Source organism: Necator americanus, chromosome I (genome assembly GCF_031761385.1).
Source record: "Necator americanus strain Aroian chromosome I, whole genome shotgun sequence".
NCBI lineage: Eukaryota > Metazoa > Nematoda > Chromadorea > Rhabditida > Ancylostomatidae > Necator > Necator americanus.
Window position 1 is genome coordinate 4,617,118 of NC_087371.1, and position 14,982 is coordinate 4,632,099.

General features: G+C 42.3%; 5 protein-coding genes across 8 annotated transcripts; 2 read left to right on the forward strand and 3 right to left on the reverse strand.

The window, feature by feature from the left end:
- Nucleotides 1-410: 410 nt before the first annotated feature.
- On the reverse strand, nucleotides 411-2,711 carry RB195_004479 (uncharacterized protein; the record flags this gene model as incomplete). The annotated part of the gene is made up of 14 exons (XM_064182333.1): nucleotides 411-415; nucleotides 505-617; nucleotides 680-804; nucleotides 862-987; nucleotides 1,045-1,157; nucleotides 1,220-1,341; nucleotides 1,401-1,501; nucleotides 1,560-1,664; nucleotides 1,737-1,837; nucleotides 1,894-1,977; nucleotides 2,036-2,172; nucleotides 2,234-2,349; nucleotides 2,411-2,530; nucleotides 2,601-2,711. 14 exons carry the CDS (start codon nucleotides 2,709-2,711, stop codon nucleotides 411-413), a joined length of 1,479 nt encoding a protein of 492 aa, XP_064033600.1.
- A 1,380-nt stretch (nucleotides 2,712-4,091) lies between these two features.
- On the forward strand, nucleotides 4,092-7,710 carry RB195_004480 (uncharacterized protein; the record flags this gene model as incomplete). 3 transcript variants are annotated; one of them, XM_064182336.1, is made up of 15 exons in its annotated part: nucleotides 4,092-4,202; nucleotides 4,273-4,392; nucleotides 4,454-4,569; nucleotides 4,630-4,766; nucleotides 4,914-5,043; nucleotides 5,795-5,940; nucleotides 5,997-6,097; nucleotides 6,178-6,282; nucleotides 6,342-6,442; nucleotides 6,502-6,623; nucleotides 6,686-6,798; nucleotides 6,856-6,981; nucleotides 7,039-7,163; nucleotides 7,226-7,338; nucleotides 7,589-7,710. In XM_064182336.1, the coding sequence occupies 15 exons, from the start codon at nucleotides 4,092-4,094 to the stop codon at nucleotides 7,708-7,710; spliced, it is 1,788 nt and encodes a 595-aa protein (XP_064033601.1). The 3 variants fall into 3 exon arrangements, with proteins under 3 accessions (XP_064033601.1, XP_064033602.1, XP_064033603.1); XM_064182335.1 differs by lacking the exons at nucleotides 4,092-4,202; nucleotides 4,273-4,392; nucleotides 4,454-4,569; ... (1 more) ...; nucleotides 4,914-5,043; nucleotides 7,589-7,710 and adding an exon at nucleotides 7,432-7,436 and having other exon boundaries at nucleotides 5,865-5,940; XM_064182334.1 differs by lacking the exons at nucleotides 5,795-5,940; nucleotides 5,997-6,097; nucleotides 6,178-6,282; ... (5 more) ...; nucleotides 7,226-7,338; nucleotides 7,589-7,710 and having other exon boundaries at nucleotides 4,914-5,152.
- Nucleotides 7,711-7,721: 11 nt separating this feature from the next.
- RB195_004481 (uncharacterized protein) lies at nucleotides 7,722-8,516 on the reverse strand (the record flags this gene model as incomplete). Of its 2 annotated transcripts, none has more annotated exons than XM_064182337.1 (1): nucleotides 7,722-8,516. In XM_064182337.1, the coding sequence occupies one exon, from the start codon at nucleotides 8,514-8,516 to the stop codon at nucleotides 7,722-7,724; it is 795 nt and encodes a 264-aa protein (XP_064033604.1). The 2 variants fall into 2 exon arrangements, with proteins under 2 accessions (XP_064033604.1, XP_064033605.1); XM_064182338.1 differs by having other exon boundaries at nucleotides 7,722-8,483.
- Nucleotides 8,517-8,729: 213 nt separating this feature from the next.
- Nucleotides 8,730-9,272, forward strand: RB195_004482 (uncharacterized protein; the record flags this gene model as incomplete). Its single annotated transcript, XM_064182339.1, has 1 exon — nucleotides 8,730-9,272. The coding sequence occupies one exon, from the start codon at nucleotides 8,730-8,732 to the stop codon at nucleotides 9,270-9,272; it is 543 nt and encodes a 180-aa protein (XP_064033606.1).
- Nucleotides 9,273-13,116: 3,844 nt separating this feature from the next.
- On the reverse strand, nucleotides 13,117-14,188 carry RB195_004483 (uncharacterized protein; the record flags this gene model as incomplete). Its single annotated transcript, XM_064182340.1, has 2 exons — nucleotides 13,117-13,920; nucleotides 13,973-14,188. The coding sequence occupies 2 exons, from the start codon at nucleotides 14,186-14,188 to the stop codon at nucleotides 13,117-13,119; spliced, it is 1,020 nt and encodes a 339-aa protein (XP_064033607.1).
- Nucleotides 14,189-14,982: the final 794 nt, after the last annotated feature.

The window sequence follows — 14,982 nt, forward strand, 5'->3', positions numbered from 1 at the left end:
CGCACACATCCACCTATCCCACTTTTTTTCCTTTTACCCCTTCCGCTTCTATATGTAGTCGCTGCTTGCCATAATAAACAGTCAGTCATATTTAGAATTCCAAAAATCTTCGGAAAACGTTTCGCACTCCCGCGTTCATTTTCAAACTCATTCACAATGGCGGTTTAGTAGAAATTAACCTAGTAACCATGACCTTGCGTCCTGGTAGCGAGTTTCATTAAGAAAGATGTTCTTCGTTCGTGATACACATATTTCACACTAGACCTTTATTACGTTCATTTTAATGGTCTAATTAAAATTAATATCTACTTGAGACCGCACTGTCTGGAATACATTAATGAAATAGATGATTGCATTATGGCATAGAAAGTGGCAGTCTTCAATGACGAACGGTTCACGATCGAACAAATTCACACTGAAATCGAGAAAATTATTAAATTTTCGAAAAAAGTAATCACAGCTGTTGCTTAGAACTTCTTTTTCACTATCCGGCGGAGAACATACCGATTTTATATTCTATGGCGTACGAAGTTGCATAGATTCTATTGTATGTGATCACAGGGACAATGTTACTGTCTGACACTAATGTCACTCCAGCATCCTCTGGAGAGCAGAACCTAAATCGTCACAGATGAAGCGATGCATCATCCGTTCCATGTTTAGAACTTCGTTGCAATACCTATAGCCGGTAAGACGTTGGTCCTTATGGGTCTTCAGTTCAACTCCCCAGTATGAACACCCATTTACAGCGACCCCTTTGAACAATGATTTGATTGTGAGCTGAACTTTTGATCCCTGGGGTGCCTGAAACACATCTGTTAAAGCATCAGGAATTTTTATTTTAAATTAGCAATTAATTACCTGAATCCAGTAATTACAAATCATCATGTCTTCTCTCGGCTTACCCCCCTTACTTTTATCTCCTATTTCACCTTCGAAGAGCTGCGGCTCTTTTTTTGCCTGAAGCACTTCTCCGCATCCAGATGGCTAAAGCACATGCATCGTTATATGTCGCTGTAAGGAGAGCACAACCCTAGAAGTTACTCTTTCGTCACATAGTTTGCCTCCGTATCCACTTGGGCAAACACAACTCGAGCAATCGCGGGGATTTGGGAATCCACCCATTTTGCACTGTGCAGAACCGCCACTACATTTCTCTAAAACATAGCGGAAAAGTGTTACGAAGCATAGACGTGTGTCCTACGAGACTGTTGCTTACTGTCGCATTCGTAGTGCTTGTTGATCATGAGGTACTCGTAGAAAGAAATGAAGGGGCTGCCGAGCGTCTCAGTGTACTTTGCATCATGGGCGACCATAGTAGGGCGGCCGTTACCCGATGCACTGCAGAAAAGGAGCAAAGATTTCAAATTTTCTGGAAGTGAGCAACATTTACAAGAAACCTATTTGCTCCGTAATGCATAATGCTTCCATAATCGTAAGTTATTCCATAGTTGTCGTTCGTTTCCGGAGTTTCTTTTCTGAATTGATCCAACCAAGATGGCTGCAATTTTCACTTCGGTGTTCTGCTCAAAGGGTACTGATGCGAACTTTTTGCTTACTTTAACATTTTGTGGGTTAAACGTGATGAAGCTATCGCGATCAAGCCTCGAATGAGTGTGCCAGAAGCCAATGGCATGACCAAGTTCGTGCGCCGCCGTTCCGATCTGCAACCATTAACTTAGCTGTGCGAGTTAATTTTTATCGTCCCTGCAACTTGTGAAGCTCGGTTCTTTTACCGAATCACATCCGTCTCCCAAGGAGAGTTCTTGTTGACGGTTAAGATTACCAATGTAAGACCAGCAGCCATTTTCCTTGAAGAGACGGATCCTGTTCGGAGCTGAAACGTGACTAGTATTTGGAGAAAGACCTCGTTTCATCTTCTTACACTCTTACCTTGTCTATTCTCGCGAAAGTCGATGCACGTATTTTTGCTCCACTCTTTGGTGGCCTTTACGAATACACTTCGCATCGAAGGAGCTAAATTTGCTCGACATTTAAACAATCCTTTGAACAACTACCAAAAAAAAATGCCCACTTGCACTGGGATCGAAGAAGTAGTTAACGCCATCCGCCCATAGTGTTCGCGGATAATTACGATCTTTGAATGCCTGACGTTTTGTGCGGTTACCGCCTTCATGCTCGAATGATTCGACGAGTTCGTCGGCTTGTGGTCTGAGAAGAAATAATAATTGAAATGTCGTTCCTATCAGAGTAAATGAAAGAGTTTACAAACTCTGTCAACACGATGTCCCCTTGGAACAACAACTCTCCCATTCCAGTGTTTTCATTAATTTCTGAAATTGAGTCACCACTCTTCTGTACGTGATTCTTCTGGATGAGAGCTACGTTCTAAATTTGAGTTATTTTCTCTAACAGAATCGCATTTCTCATGAAGAAATAAAAACATTACCTTCGCCAGTTTTTCAAATTCCTCTCTCTTCTCAGGTGAAAGGGCTAGTTCTGCTTTTGCTTGCTTTCTCATGTGAAGGAATTTTTCACGAATTTTGAGGAGAGCAGTGACATTTAGGTGCTGAATTAAAGATTTGTCAGGTATCAATGCATTGGTACGGAACACTGGAAATGAAAGTTTAATTCCTTACAGTTTTGATTTTATCCACGATGTCTTTTATTTTCTTTCCGAGTTTGCTTTTGAAAAAGTCTTCTCCATCTATGCAAACAGCTAGCAATAGTATAAGCAAGAGGACTTTCATTCTAAATTCACCTTATAAGAAACTGTTGATAGTGCAGTCAGCCAAAAGTAGTGAAAACTCTTCATTTCGATGCAAAACGTTGATCTCAGTAAAAGAAGTTTGGGAAAGAGTTAGCACAAAGATGCAAAGGGATGAATTCTGTGCCTCCTCATCGAACAGATCCGAATTTATACTGTTCTGGAGCTGACTATCCGGTATTTACAGCCACATATTTACGTATATTTGCATCCACGGATTTGAGCTATGGTAAATATTGAAACATATTCCGTCGCCAAACAACGACAAATTTTTTGGATTTTTTATTGGCTAAAAATTATACTTTATTTTTGGATTTTTTATTGGCTAAAAATTTGCTTACAGATGGAAGACTGAAATTACTTAGTAGGCTGACTTTTTTGAAGGATATAAAAATATAATTTCTTTGTATAATATGTTGTATCTTTCGTATGATTTGTTTTGCGAATCTGATCCCGGAGAAAAAAAAAGTTGTCCTTATCTGTATTTTGCTGTCATTCGATAGATTAATTGGGTTTATTTTCTTCCCCATAATTAAGCAAAATTTAAAACTCTACTTTTTCTGGACAGTTACATCCCTCAGCTTTTTTTTTCGGTCGTCCGTGATCCCTTCATGTGTACTATTCAGTTTAACGCGATTTCTAATTGTGTTATAATTCGTGGACACATAGATAGCAAACAGTGATCTTAGTGAACGGTATTGAGAGCAGAACCAATTAGATTTAGATTTGTTTGTACAAACGTACATAGTATGGTCACAATAACAAAAATGTGGATCTCACCTCGCAGTTCAAAACATTTTGCACCATCAATCGACTACTAGCACTAATAGCCGGTATTGTTACTGTTAAGAAAAATAGATGTTTTTTTTTTCAAAATTCTGCCTAATTATATCCAAAAAATGGATTCGACCAATCTATAGAGTGAAAGTGATAAAAAGATAAGGATAACGTGTAGTGGTGCTTTTTTTCCAGGATCCAATAAATCAACGGATCCTTTAATAGCCTTCTTTTGGTTCAAAAAACTCAGCCTACTGACTGCATAAATTTTCCATTTCTTTGCTAATTTTTTTGCCCAATAACAAAATCAGAAATGTGTAGCTAGACTGAGAAGGAATGTTTTTCAACATTTACCACTGTTCAAATATACGTAAATATGTGGCTGTAAATACTGGATAGTCAGCTCCAGAACGGTATAAATACGTATCAGTTCGATAAAAAGGCATAAAATTCATCCTTTTGCATCTTCAAATTGACTCTTTCTCCAGTTTCTTTTCCTGAATTCATCAACATTTTGCATTGAAATGAGGAATTTTCACTTTTGGCTGAATGCACTACTAACGATTTTCTCTAAGGTTAATTTAGGATGAAAGTCCTCTTGCTTATATTATTGCTAGCTGTTTGCATTGATGGAGAAGACTTTTTCAAAAGCAAACTAGGAAAGAAAATAAAAGACATAGTGGATAAAATCAAGACTGTAAGGAACTAAACTTTCATTTCCAGTGTTCCGTACCAATGCATTGATACCTGACAAATCTTTAATTCAGCACCTAAATGTGACTGCTCTCCTCAAAATTCGTGAGAAATTCCTTCACATGAGAAAGAAAGCAAAGGCAGAACTAGCTCTTTCACCTGAGAAGACAGAAGAATTTGAAAAACTGGCGAAGGTAATGTTGTTATTTCTTCATGAGAAATGCGATTCTGTTAGAGAAAATAACTTAAATTTAGAACGTAGCTCTCATCCAGAAGAATCACGTACAGAAGAGTGGTGACTCAATTTCAGAAATTAATGAAAACACTGGAATGGGAGAGTTGTTGTTCCAAGGGGACATCGTCTTGACAGAGTTCGTAAACTCTTGCATTACTCTGACAGAAACGACATTTCAATTATTATTTCTTCTCAGACCACAAGCCGACGAACTCGTCGAATCATTCGAGCATGAAGGCGGTAACCGCACAAAACGTCAGGCATTCAAAGATCGTAATTATCCGCGAACACTATGGGCGGATGGCGTTAACTACTTCTTCGATCCCAGTGCAAGTGGGCACTTCAAGAATTTTTTTTTGGTAGTTCTTCAAAGGACCGAAAACCCAGTAGCAAAAACATCTTATCTTTCTTATCTATCTATCTTTTTATCTATCTTATCTTTCAGCGCATCCCAGCGCAAAATGAAAAAATCTGTTATAGGTAACATGTACAGAACGGCGGCAAGAGTCTCATCGAGTAGTCAGGAAAAAGCATGGTCTATAAATGTGGCCCATAAAGTAGCAATGTCCAATGGGTACCCAACTGGAGATGGTGCTACCCGACAAGCACGGTATCCCTCTCGAAGACCCAACGTATTGGATGGCCCAGAAAAGATCCCTTTCTGTTTACCTTATATATCTGATGATATGAGCAGAGCTGCACAACTCCCAGCTGCGTAGTTTGCCCGTATGGCAGAGAGGGTGATTGCATGATATCAGGAGTGGTGTATCGTATCACGTGCAGGTTGTGCGGTGACGATTATATGGGGCGCCCACTGTGTATTAGGGTCAAGGAGCATCTAGATGGACTCGCAAAATCAAAAACCTTCACCCCACTTGGAGCACACCGTAGAATATGTCATCCAGACTCCGAAGTAGAGGTAGAAGTTCGTATATTATCCTACGAGTCCGAAATCACAGCACGCAGAACACTAGAGGATACTTTTGGATAACCGCCAAAAGTCCAAAAATGAACAAGAAGGATTAGTGCATTGCGATCACAAACGAGTTATCCCCATATCAAGACCTATGCGGGTTTTGATCTACGGGGCGGGCCGTAAGGTCCCTATATAAAACCCTTGTGACTCGTAGTTGTGGTACGTGGTGGTCTGCTGTGTTAACAAGTCTAGCTAATGAGGTAAGTACCAGCCTATGTGTTGCTGTTGAGTTCGCTTACCGTTTGAGTGCTTTCTGTAGGGTGATGAGGCGCTTGAGGGGATAAGTCACTAATGGCTTTGAGTTTTCCAGGCTCTGACGAAGGCAATAACGCCGAAACGTTAGCCGTTGTTAAATAAAGACGATCAATACCAATCTTGGCTACAGCTCAAAGAAATCAATTAAAACTACGTTCTTCAAAGGATTGTTTAAATGTCGAGCACATTTAGCTCCTTCGATGCGAAGTGTATTCGTAAAGGCCACCAAAGAGTGGAGCAAAAATACTTGCATCGACTTTCGCGAGAATAGACAAGGTAAGAGTGTAAGAAGATGAAACGAGGTCTTTCTCCGAATACTAGTCACGTTTCAGCTCCGAACAGGATCCGTCTCTTCAAGGAAAATGGCTGCTGGTCTTACATTGGTAATCTTAACCGTCAACAAGACCTCTCCCTGGGAAACGGATGTGATTCGGTAAGAGAACTTCTCTTTGAGAGCTTCTCATGCTCAGGAACGATAAAAATTAACTCGCACAGCTAAGTTAATGGTTGCAGATCGGAACGGCGGCGCACGAACTTGGTCATGCCATTGGCTTTTGGCACACTCACTCGAGACTTGATCGCGATAGCTTCATAACGTTTAATCCACGCAATGTTAAAGTAAGCAGAAAAATTCGCATCAGTGCCCCTTGTGCAAAACGCCGGAGTGGAAATTACAGCCGTCTTGGTTGGATCAATTCAGAAAAGAAACCCCGGAAACGAACGACAACTATGGAATAACTTACGATTATGGAAGCATTATGCATTACGGAGCAAATAGGTTTCTTGTAAATGTTGCTCACTTCCAGAAAATTTGAAATCTTTGCTCCTTTTCTGCAGTGCATCGGGTAACGGCCGCCCTACTATGGTCGCCCATGATGCAAAGTACACTGAGACGCTCGGCAGCCCCTTCATTTCTTTCTACGAGTACCTCATGATCAACAAGCACTACGGATGCGACAGTAAGCACCAGTCTCATAGGACACACGTCTATGCTTCGTAACACTTTTTCGCTATGTTTTAGAGAAATGCAGTGGCGGTTCTGCACAGTGCAAAATGGGTGGATTCCCAAATCCCCGCGATTGCTCGAGTTGTGTTTGCCCAAGTGGATATGGAGGCAAACTATGTGACGAAAGAGTAACTTCTAGGCTTGTGCTTTCCTTACAGCAACATATAAGAATGTATATGCTTTAGCCATCTGGATGTGGAGAAGTGCTTCAGGCAAAAAAAGAGCCCCAGCTCTTCGAAGGTGAAATAGGAGATAAAAGTAAAGGGGGTAAGCCGAGAGAAGACATGATGATTTGTAATTACTGGATTCAGGTAATTAATTGCTAATTTAAAATAAAAATTCCTGATGCTTTAACAGATGTGTTTCAGGCACCCCAGGGATCAAAAGTTCAGCTCACAATCAAATCATTGTTCAAAGGGGTCGCTGTGAATGGGTGTTCATACTGGGGAGTTGAACTGAAGACCCATAAGGACCAACGTCTTACCGGCTATAGGTATTGCAACGAAGTTCTAAACATGGAACGGATGATGCATCGCTTCATCTGTGACGATTTAGGTTCTGCTCTCCAGAGGATGCTGGAGTGAAATTAGTGTCAGACAGTAACATTGTCCCTGTGATTACATACAATAGAATCTATGCGACGTCGTACGCAATAGAATATAAAATCGGTACGTCCTCACTCGCATATTGGAAAAGAGGTTCTAAGCAAGAAATTTGATTACTTTGATTTGTCGAAAGTTTGATAATTGTCTGATTTTCAGTGTAATTATGTTCGATTGTGTACCGAGGACTGCCAGTTTCTATGCCATGATGCAATTATTCATTACATTAAATTTGTATTATCGAGTTTGATAAGCTGTACACGAGGCTGTTAAATAAATTTATTGGCTAACGTTTCGGCTATATCGCCTTCTTCAGAGCCTGAAAAGGGCGATGTTCAATCTACAATTCAAACGACCAACCTCTCCACAACTAAACTGATAAACTCCACGCCTACTTTCAATCACAAATTTAGCGACTACACTGAATGCTCACCTTAGATCGGAGACGTCTAGCATGGACCGCTGACTGGTCGATCACGAGGGCGAATGGTTCGAATGTCACATTCGGATCGGAAGAACCATTCGAGATATGGCGCGAGTTCCCGCGTTATCGACAGACATTCACCCTTGCTGTTCATTTTAGCGTTTTTGGGTTGGGTCCAAAATGCCTCCAGCGATTTTCGAGCCAACGTTTTAGATTCGTGCGCTAAGATTTGGCCCCTAATTTCAAAATCGGCTCCGTCGTGTTTTTGTGTTCTATGGGCACCTAAAGGTGTCCATTCTCGTAACCTACTCTTGCCGCTCATGTGCTCTTTAATGCGGATATACAGTGGTGGTGCCGTTTCACCGACATACTCGTCTCCACAGTTCGTGCAAGAAATGAGGTAGACTACCCTGGATCTCAAGCACTCTCCTGGTCTACCTGTTTGACAAATAATACAGTTCGGTGTTGTACAGATGGTATCGTACAAACGATTCCGAACTAACTGACGTTTCAAATTGTTCGGTGGCATTTCAACGACCGAAACGGAGCTATCCAAGTCTGCTCTCCTCAGACACCGCCTAATGGCAGCGCTCATTTCATCGGAGATGTAAGGAAAGCAGAAAGGTATCTTATCCGTGGTGAGGTTTTCCAATTGCCGTGCTCGTTCACTTCGGTAAGGTCTCGTTTCAGACGTTCGGATTTCATAACCATTCGAAACAGCAATTTCGTGAGCCAAAGTTAATGATTCCTTTCTCTCCTCAGGTCCACTACAAACGGTTCTTGCCATGCGAAACATGTTGTTAAGCACGGCTTTCCTCATATGAAATGGATGAGCAGAAAGAAAATGAACCAAGATGTTTTTATTACTGGGCTTACGATACCATTTCGTTTGGTACTTACCGTTTGAGATGCCAACCTGGATGTTCAAAAAAGGAAGGCAGTTGCCCCGTGGTTTCTCCCTAGCAAGTTTTATGTGTTCGGACTGCCGGTTCAACAAGTCAAAACATTTGTCACTCTGACAAGAGACTGTGTCATGGAGTCTTTTGACGTCGAAGCCCTGTATACGAATGTATCTTTGGAAAACCTCACAACGGATAAGATATCCCTCTGCTTTCCTTGCATCTCCGACGAAATGAGCGCTGCTATTAGGCGGTGTCTGAGGAGAGCAGACTTGGATAGCTCCGTTTCGGTCGTTGAAATGCCACCGAACAATTTGAAACGTCAGTTAGTTCGGAATCGTTTGTACGATACCATCTGTACAACACCGAACTGTATTATTTGTCAAACAGGTAAACCAGGAGAGTGCTTGAGATCCAGGGTAGTCTACCTCATTTCTTGCACGAACTGTGGAGACGAGTATGTCGGTGAAACGGCACTACCACTGTATATCCGCATTAAAGAGCACGTGAGCGGCAAGAGTAGGTTACGAGAATGGACACCTTTAGGTGCCCATAGAACACAAAAACACGACGGAGCCGATTTTGAAATTAGGGGCCAAATCTTAGCGCACGAATCTAAAACGTTGGCTCGAAAATCGCTGGAGGCATTTTGGACCCAACCCAAAAACGCTAAATGAACAGCAAGGGTGAATGTCTGTCGATAACGCGGGAACTCGCGCCATATCTCAAATGGTTCTTCCGATCCGAATGTGACATTCGAACCATTCGCCCTCGTGATCGACCAGTCAGCGGTCCATGCTAGACGTCTCCGATCTAAGGTGAGCATTCAGTGTTGTCGCTAAATTTGTGATTGAAAGTAGGCGTGAAGTTCATCAGTTTAGTTGTGGAGAGGTTGGTCGTTTGAATTGTAAATTGAACATCGCCCTTTTCAGGCTCTGAAGAAGGCGATATAGCCGAAACGTTAGCCAATAAATTTATTTAACAGCCTCGTGTACAGCTTATCAAACTCGATAATATAAATTCAACTATGCCGAGGTTCATTGAAAGTCCAACTTTTCAACAGCATTACATTAAAGTATTATATAGAGTGCGGTCTAAAGTTTCTATTAATATCACTTATAGCATTTAAATAAACAAAATAAAGTTATAATCCGCGTTTGGTGTATCAGAAGCAAAAGCCATCAAGGAATCTAGTTGGAGAGGAGAGGAGGGAAGGGTTCCACTTAAAGGGTGCCTTATTTCTGAACGATCCATCTTATTTTTTTTTCCTTAGTAACTTTAGTTTACATGTCATAGATCCTCTAAGACCAATGTTTAAGTCTGACGGTGCTGAGGGGTCTGAACGTGATTTACTTATTTACTTCAAGAAATAAGAGCGCCACTGAGTGGTCATTAAATTTTACCCAAGCCATCTTTTTTTAATGAAACTCATTACTAGGGCACAATTGTTTGATTTCTACTAAACCGCCATTCATAAGGAGTTATGGTAGAACACTTTCTAGGACTACGTAATCGAAAGTTAAAAATTCAACTATGACTATACCACAGTTCCTTCATTTTCCCGCAAGTTGTAATAAAACGTGTGAAATGTTTCTTTGTTGTCTTATAGTTAGAGACTGAAGAACACCATTTAAGAAACAAACACCTTAGTTGGACAACAGTGGGAAATAATTCCAGTTTATTTTGTTATATCTTTGAGTCGTTCCTTATGTGAATCGAACAAGAATCACTTTGAGACAAATGGACAGTACTTCCAGTGTCTTTGAGAGTTATTTCGTATTGAAATGGAAGAAGTGGCTGAAGAAATATCGACAAATGTTAATTTAATAATATTTGTCCTGCTTACGATAATCCATACGCACATTACACTCGTAAATATCAATTTTAACAGTTATGAACTTGCTTTCACTTTTCATATGATTCTTTTGCATTTGAAGACGTTATTGTGGCTACCCACTTATAAGTAAGAATAGTTACGTTTCGAGAAAACTCCTCCATTTATCTATTTTCAGGTTTTACGCAAGTGAATTGTCGCCAGAGAAGCGATGATTTTTTCTCGAAATTATCGCTGTGAGGCGAGAAGGAAGATCTGTTCACAAAAGATAAAATCAGAAAGAGAGGTGTTCTTTGTTAATGAAGATGGCGAGAAAAGTCTGGGACAGGATCAGAGCCCAGATGAGCTCGGCTTACTTTTACAGTATCTACGCTCCTATTTTCACGCCATTCTCTTCATCGATCCTGCAAGATCCTGATCCATCCTGCATCGACTTGTGGAAATACCGTCATACCGTAATCCACTATTATTTATGTTGTAATGAATAATGCGTGTAAACTACGGAAACTCTGTTCGACAAAATTCAACTATCCAGAGTGTCATATATGTCTTAGTAAAGAACGGAATGTTAACGGAAGTTGTGTATGTCTGTGGAAGTGTGTTTTTTTTTTTTTTTTTTTTTTTTTTTTTTTTTTTTTTTTTTTTTTTTTTTTTTTTTTTTTTTTTTTTTTTTTTTTTTTTTTTTTTTTTTTTTTTTTTTTTTTTTTGTGTGTGTGGGTGTGTGTGTGTATGTGTGTGTTGTGTGTGTGTGTGTGTGTTGTATTGTTGTGTGTGTGTATGTGTGTGTGTGTGTGTGTGTGTGTGTGTGTGTGTGTGTGTGTGTGTGTGTGTGTGTGTGTGTGTGTGTGTGTGTGTGTGTGTGTGTGTGTGTGTGTGTGTGTGTGTGTGTGTGTGTGTGTGTGTGTGTGTGTGTGTGTGTGTGTGTGTGTGTGTGTGTGTGTGTGTGTGTGTGTGTGTGTGTGTGTGTGTGTGTGTGTGTGTGTGTGTGTGTGTGTGTGTGTGTGTGTGTGTGTGTGTGTGTGTGTGTATGTATATGTGTATGTGTGTATTTCTTTGAATAGTATGCGTGGAGCTGCACGGTGTGAATGTGTGCGCATACATCTGACTGTGTGTAGATGGATGGCGGTGTGTGGTGTTTGGAGGATGCAGTAGTGTGCAGGTGTGTTTCGATGAGCGGATGTGTGTGGCGGTGTGTGGTGGTGTCCAGTATGTGCGGTATGTGTGGTGCTGTTTGGTGGTCTGAGAGGTGGTATACAGTTCATGCGTAGGTGTTCCGTTTGTGGCACTGTGCGGTTTCTGGTGTTTCTGTGGTATGTATGGGTGTGTGGTGGTGTGTAGTGCATCCAGAAGCGTGTGCTGTGTGGCAGCTTGCGGATGTATTTCTTTGAATTCCATGCGTAGAGGTGTACGCTGTGTATCATATGTGAATGTTTGCAGCGTATAATTGAGGTTTGTGGGCTATGTGGGGTACTAGTGGTAAGTGTGGCGGTGTGCAGAAGCGTACGATGTGTGGCAACTTGTTGCATGTGTGGCGTTGTTGCATGTGTGGAGACGGTGTGTAGCGGATGTAGCGGTGTGTGCGGTTGGGTGCAGTATGTGGGAAAAGGTGGCATGTGTGGATGTGGGTGGTGTGTGGAGGCGGTGCGCTATACGTGGTGTGCGGTGTATAGTGTGTGCGATATGTGTGGCTGGTTGTTGCGATTTAGAGTTTGCGCTGCGCTGTTTGGTATATGCGGAGGTGTGTAGCAGCGTATGTGGTGTGATACAGTCAGGTCAAAACAACATGAAACTCGATGCAGTGACGTAAGCGAGGGAGAGCTCTTTCCAGTACATCGCTGCCGTTCGTGATGGTTCCATTCTGATCCTAACCATTGGCGTTACGGCGCCTGTTCGAGCGCAGCCGCTTAGTTAGCCGACCGAGCTTCATGTCGTTTTGTCCCAGCTATATATGCGCTGCGGTATCTGCACATGTGCAACTGTGCTGAGCGTGGCAGTGTGTGCTGTGTGTGGCAGTGTGCCGCAGATTGCGGTGTTGTGCTGTGTGTGGCGGTGTGTGGTACGCAAGCTACCCTCCGGTGAGTGACTGCGTGTGGCCAAGTGTGGTGGGTGCAGTAGTGCGTAGTATGTGTGGTACATTTGTCCACACATACCACTTTTCGGCACATACGCTGCACACCTCCTCACACAGCACATATGCACCACACATTGCCGCACAAACAACGTACTGCCGCACACATAACCATACAATTCCACATGCGTACCACACACCGCCACACACATTGCGCGCCGCTGCATATGCCACACAACACCGCACATACCACCACATGACTCTACTACATACGTCGCACCTCGAAACACACACACACACGGGACCCACCGCCACACTACTCACCGAAACACATGCCGCACATCTCTACCCTCAGCTCATGTCGCCAGACACAAGTAACCAGATAAACAATATTTGGGAATGATTCATGTAGCAGAAGAAACAGATGTAAACAATATCTTCTTCTCAAGACCTCGAGGTGTTAACCATGTAAAATGGGGAATTGTTCCAAACGGGACAAGTTTCCTTCTCATATTTATAAATAGAAAGATATAAGCTAAACAGTACATTAAAAAGGAGGAACGAATGACATCGCAGCTGCAGAGAGCCGGCTCGTCGATCTGGAGCTCATGAATTCATCCTAAATGTTCCTCCTGCTTCTCTTACGTAAAACTTCTCCGCTATGAAGTGGATTCTTCTCTGTAGTGATGATTTGTGTTTTCATACTGAGAACGGCTCGATCTTTCAAAAATGTACTTCTGGAGGGACAAGGGCAGTATTCCCCGTCCGATCCAGTCTCCCCCGTCAATCCGGGCACGCCAGGGTATCCGTCTGGTCCCGGAGGTCCTGTCTTACCTGGTGCGCCCTGTGGTCCGGGAGGTCCTGCCAGAAGCGATGGTGCTGAAGCACCCGGGACACCAGGCAAACCGGGTGGTCCCATGGGTCCACGTGGCCCCGGCGGTCCTTGCTTTCCAATGACAGAAACTCCGCTTGTGCCAGGCTGACCAGGTAGGCCAGGACTTCCCGGCGCACCAGGTGCACCTCGATCACCGGGAGAGCCAGGTGGTCCAGGTTGTCCCTGCCTGGTTTCTCCTGCTGAACGGCCTGGCATGCCATCCGGACCAGTTGGCCCCGGAGGTCCATCTATACCTTGTGGTCCTGGTGGTCCAGCAGCACACTGGATGCAGCCAGTAGGCACAATACTCCTTAATATCTTGAGACCATCTTCTCCTTTTAAGCCAGGCATGCCAGGCTCTCCAGGTGCTCCGGGCACTCCAGGTATTCCGGGCGGACCTGCTGGTCCACTTGGACAGTGAGTGGGTTCAGGGCCACATGCACAATGTGATGGCCACTTGCTTCCAGTATCCCAGAAAGCAAATCGTTTGCTTCTGAGAAAATCTGATGGTTCCGGATGCATCTCGTACCAGACGGAGTTAGCCATGTCCTGGAATAGGCTCATTCTATTTTTTCTCTAAAATATTTCCATCCTTCTTTACCTTGAAGTCCGCAATTTGTTCGATAGCATCACTGTAGAAGTTGTTGATATCGTTCACTAAATAGGCGACGGTACCGACACATACGGCGGTGACTATGGCAGCAACAGCGACCACACCGAACACAACGGAATAAGTGCGCATTCCGCCGCAAAGAGCTTGCGTTATGAATGCCACCTGATCCTCTTCTGGCGATGAGCATTGCAACTTTTTCCGCATGGGCTTATATCGGAATTTTGATGGTCATTTTACACAATAAACTACTCCAGATGCACCGTAGGTAAAACCGCATCCGGTTCTTTCATTTCCCAATTAAGTGTGACAACAGAGAAGAGCTGTTCGGACAGCTCCCTGTTCTTTGGTGTTCAAGCCGCATAAAACTTTAAAGTAGATATTCTGATCTGATTTCTTGAATATTCTGCTAGTTGTTTTTTTTTTCAAAAAAATAGGAGTTCAATAACATGACGGTATGTATGGATTCCATGAGATACTCCAGTTATCAATCAATTACCACTAAATGTTACTTTTATGAGTCGAGTTGTCAGATTTTTTTTTCTGCAACCTTGAAAGGACAAGAACTGTCAAAGAAAACCAACAGATACTAAGCTTACTTGACAGATGTCTGCAAAGATCCTTTTTTTAAAGCAAATTATACACCACAATTGAGAAATCCGAAAAAAGCCGCCCTGTAAGATTTGATTAGACGAATATTTATGTAAGTCGACATGAATAATAAGAGTTTGATAGAAATTTTTCCAATGTACCTCCAATCACAAAGTTGTTGGTAGTTTATTTTTATTCGTTCATTTACACACATGCACACAAGGTGCGTACGCATCGAAAGCACCAAAAAAATCTTTTAAAAAAAATGTTGTAGAGAGAAAATTGTACTGTAAGCACTATCGATAAAAGTAAAGTTGTCCGTAAATTTGAGAAGTAGTATCCCTGGTTGAAATCAGTACTGTTTGTAGACAGATGACAAAAAAACCAAACCAATCCCCAAACCAAAAAGA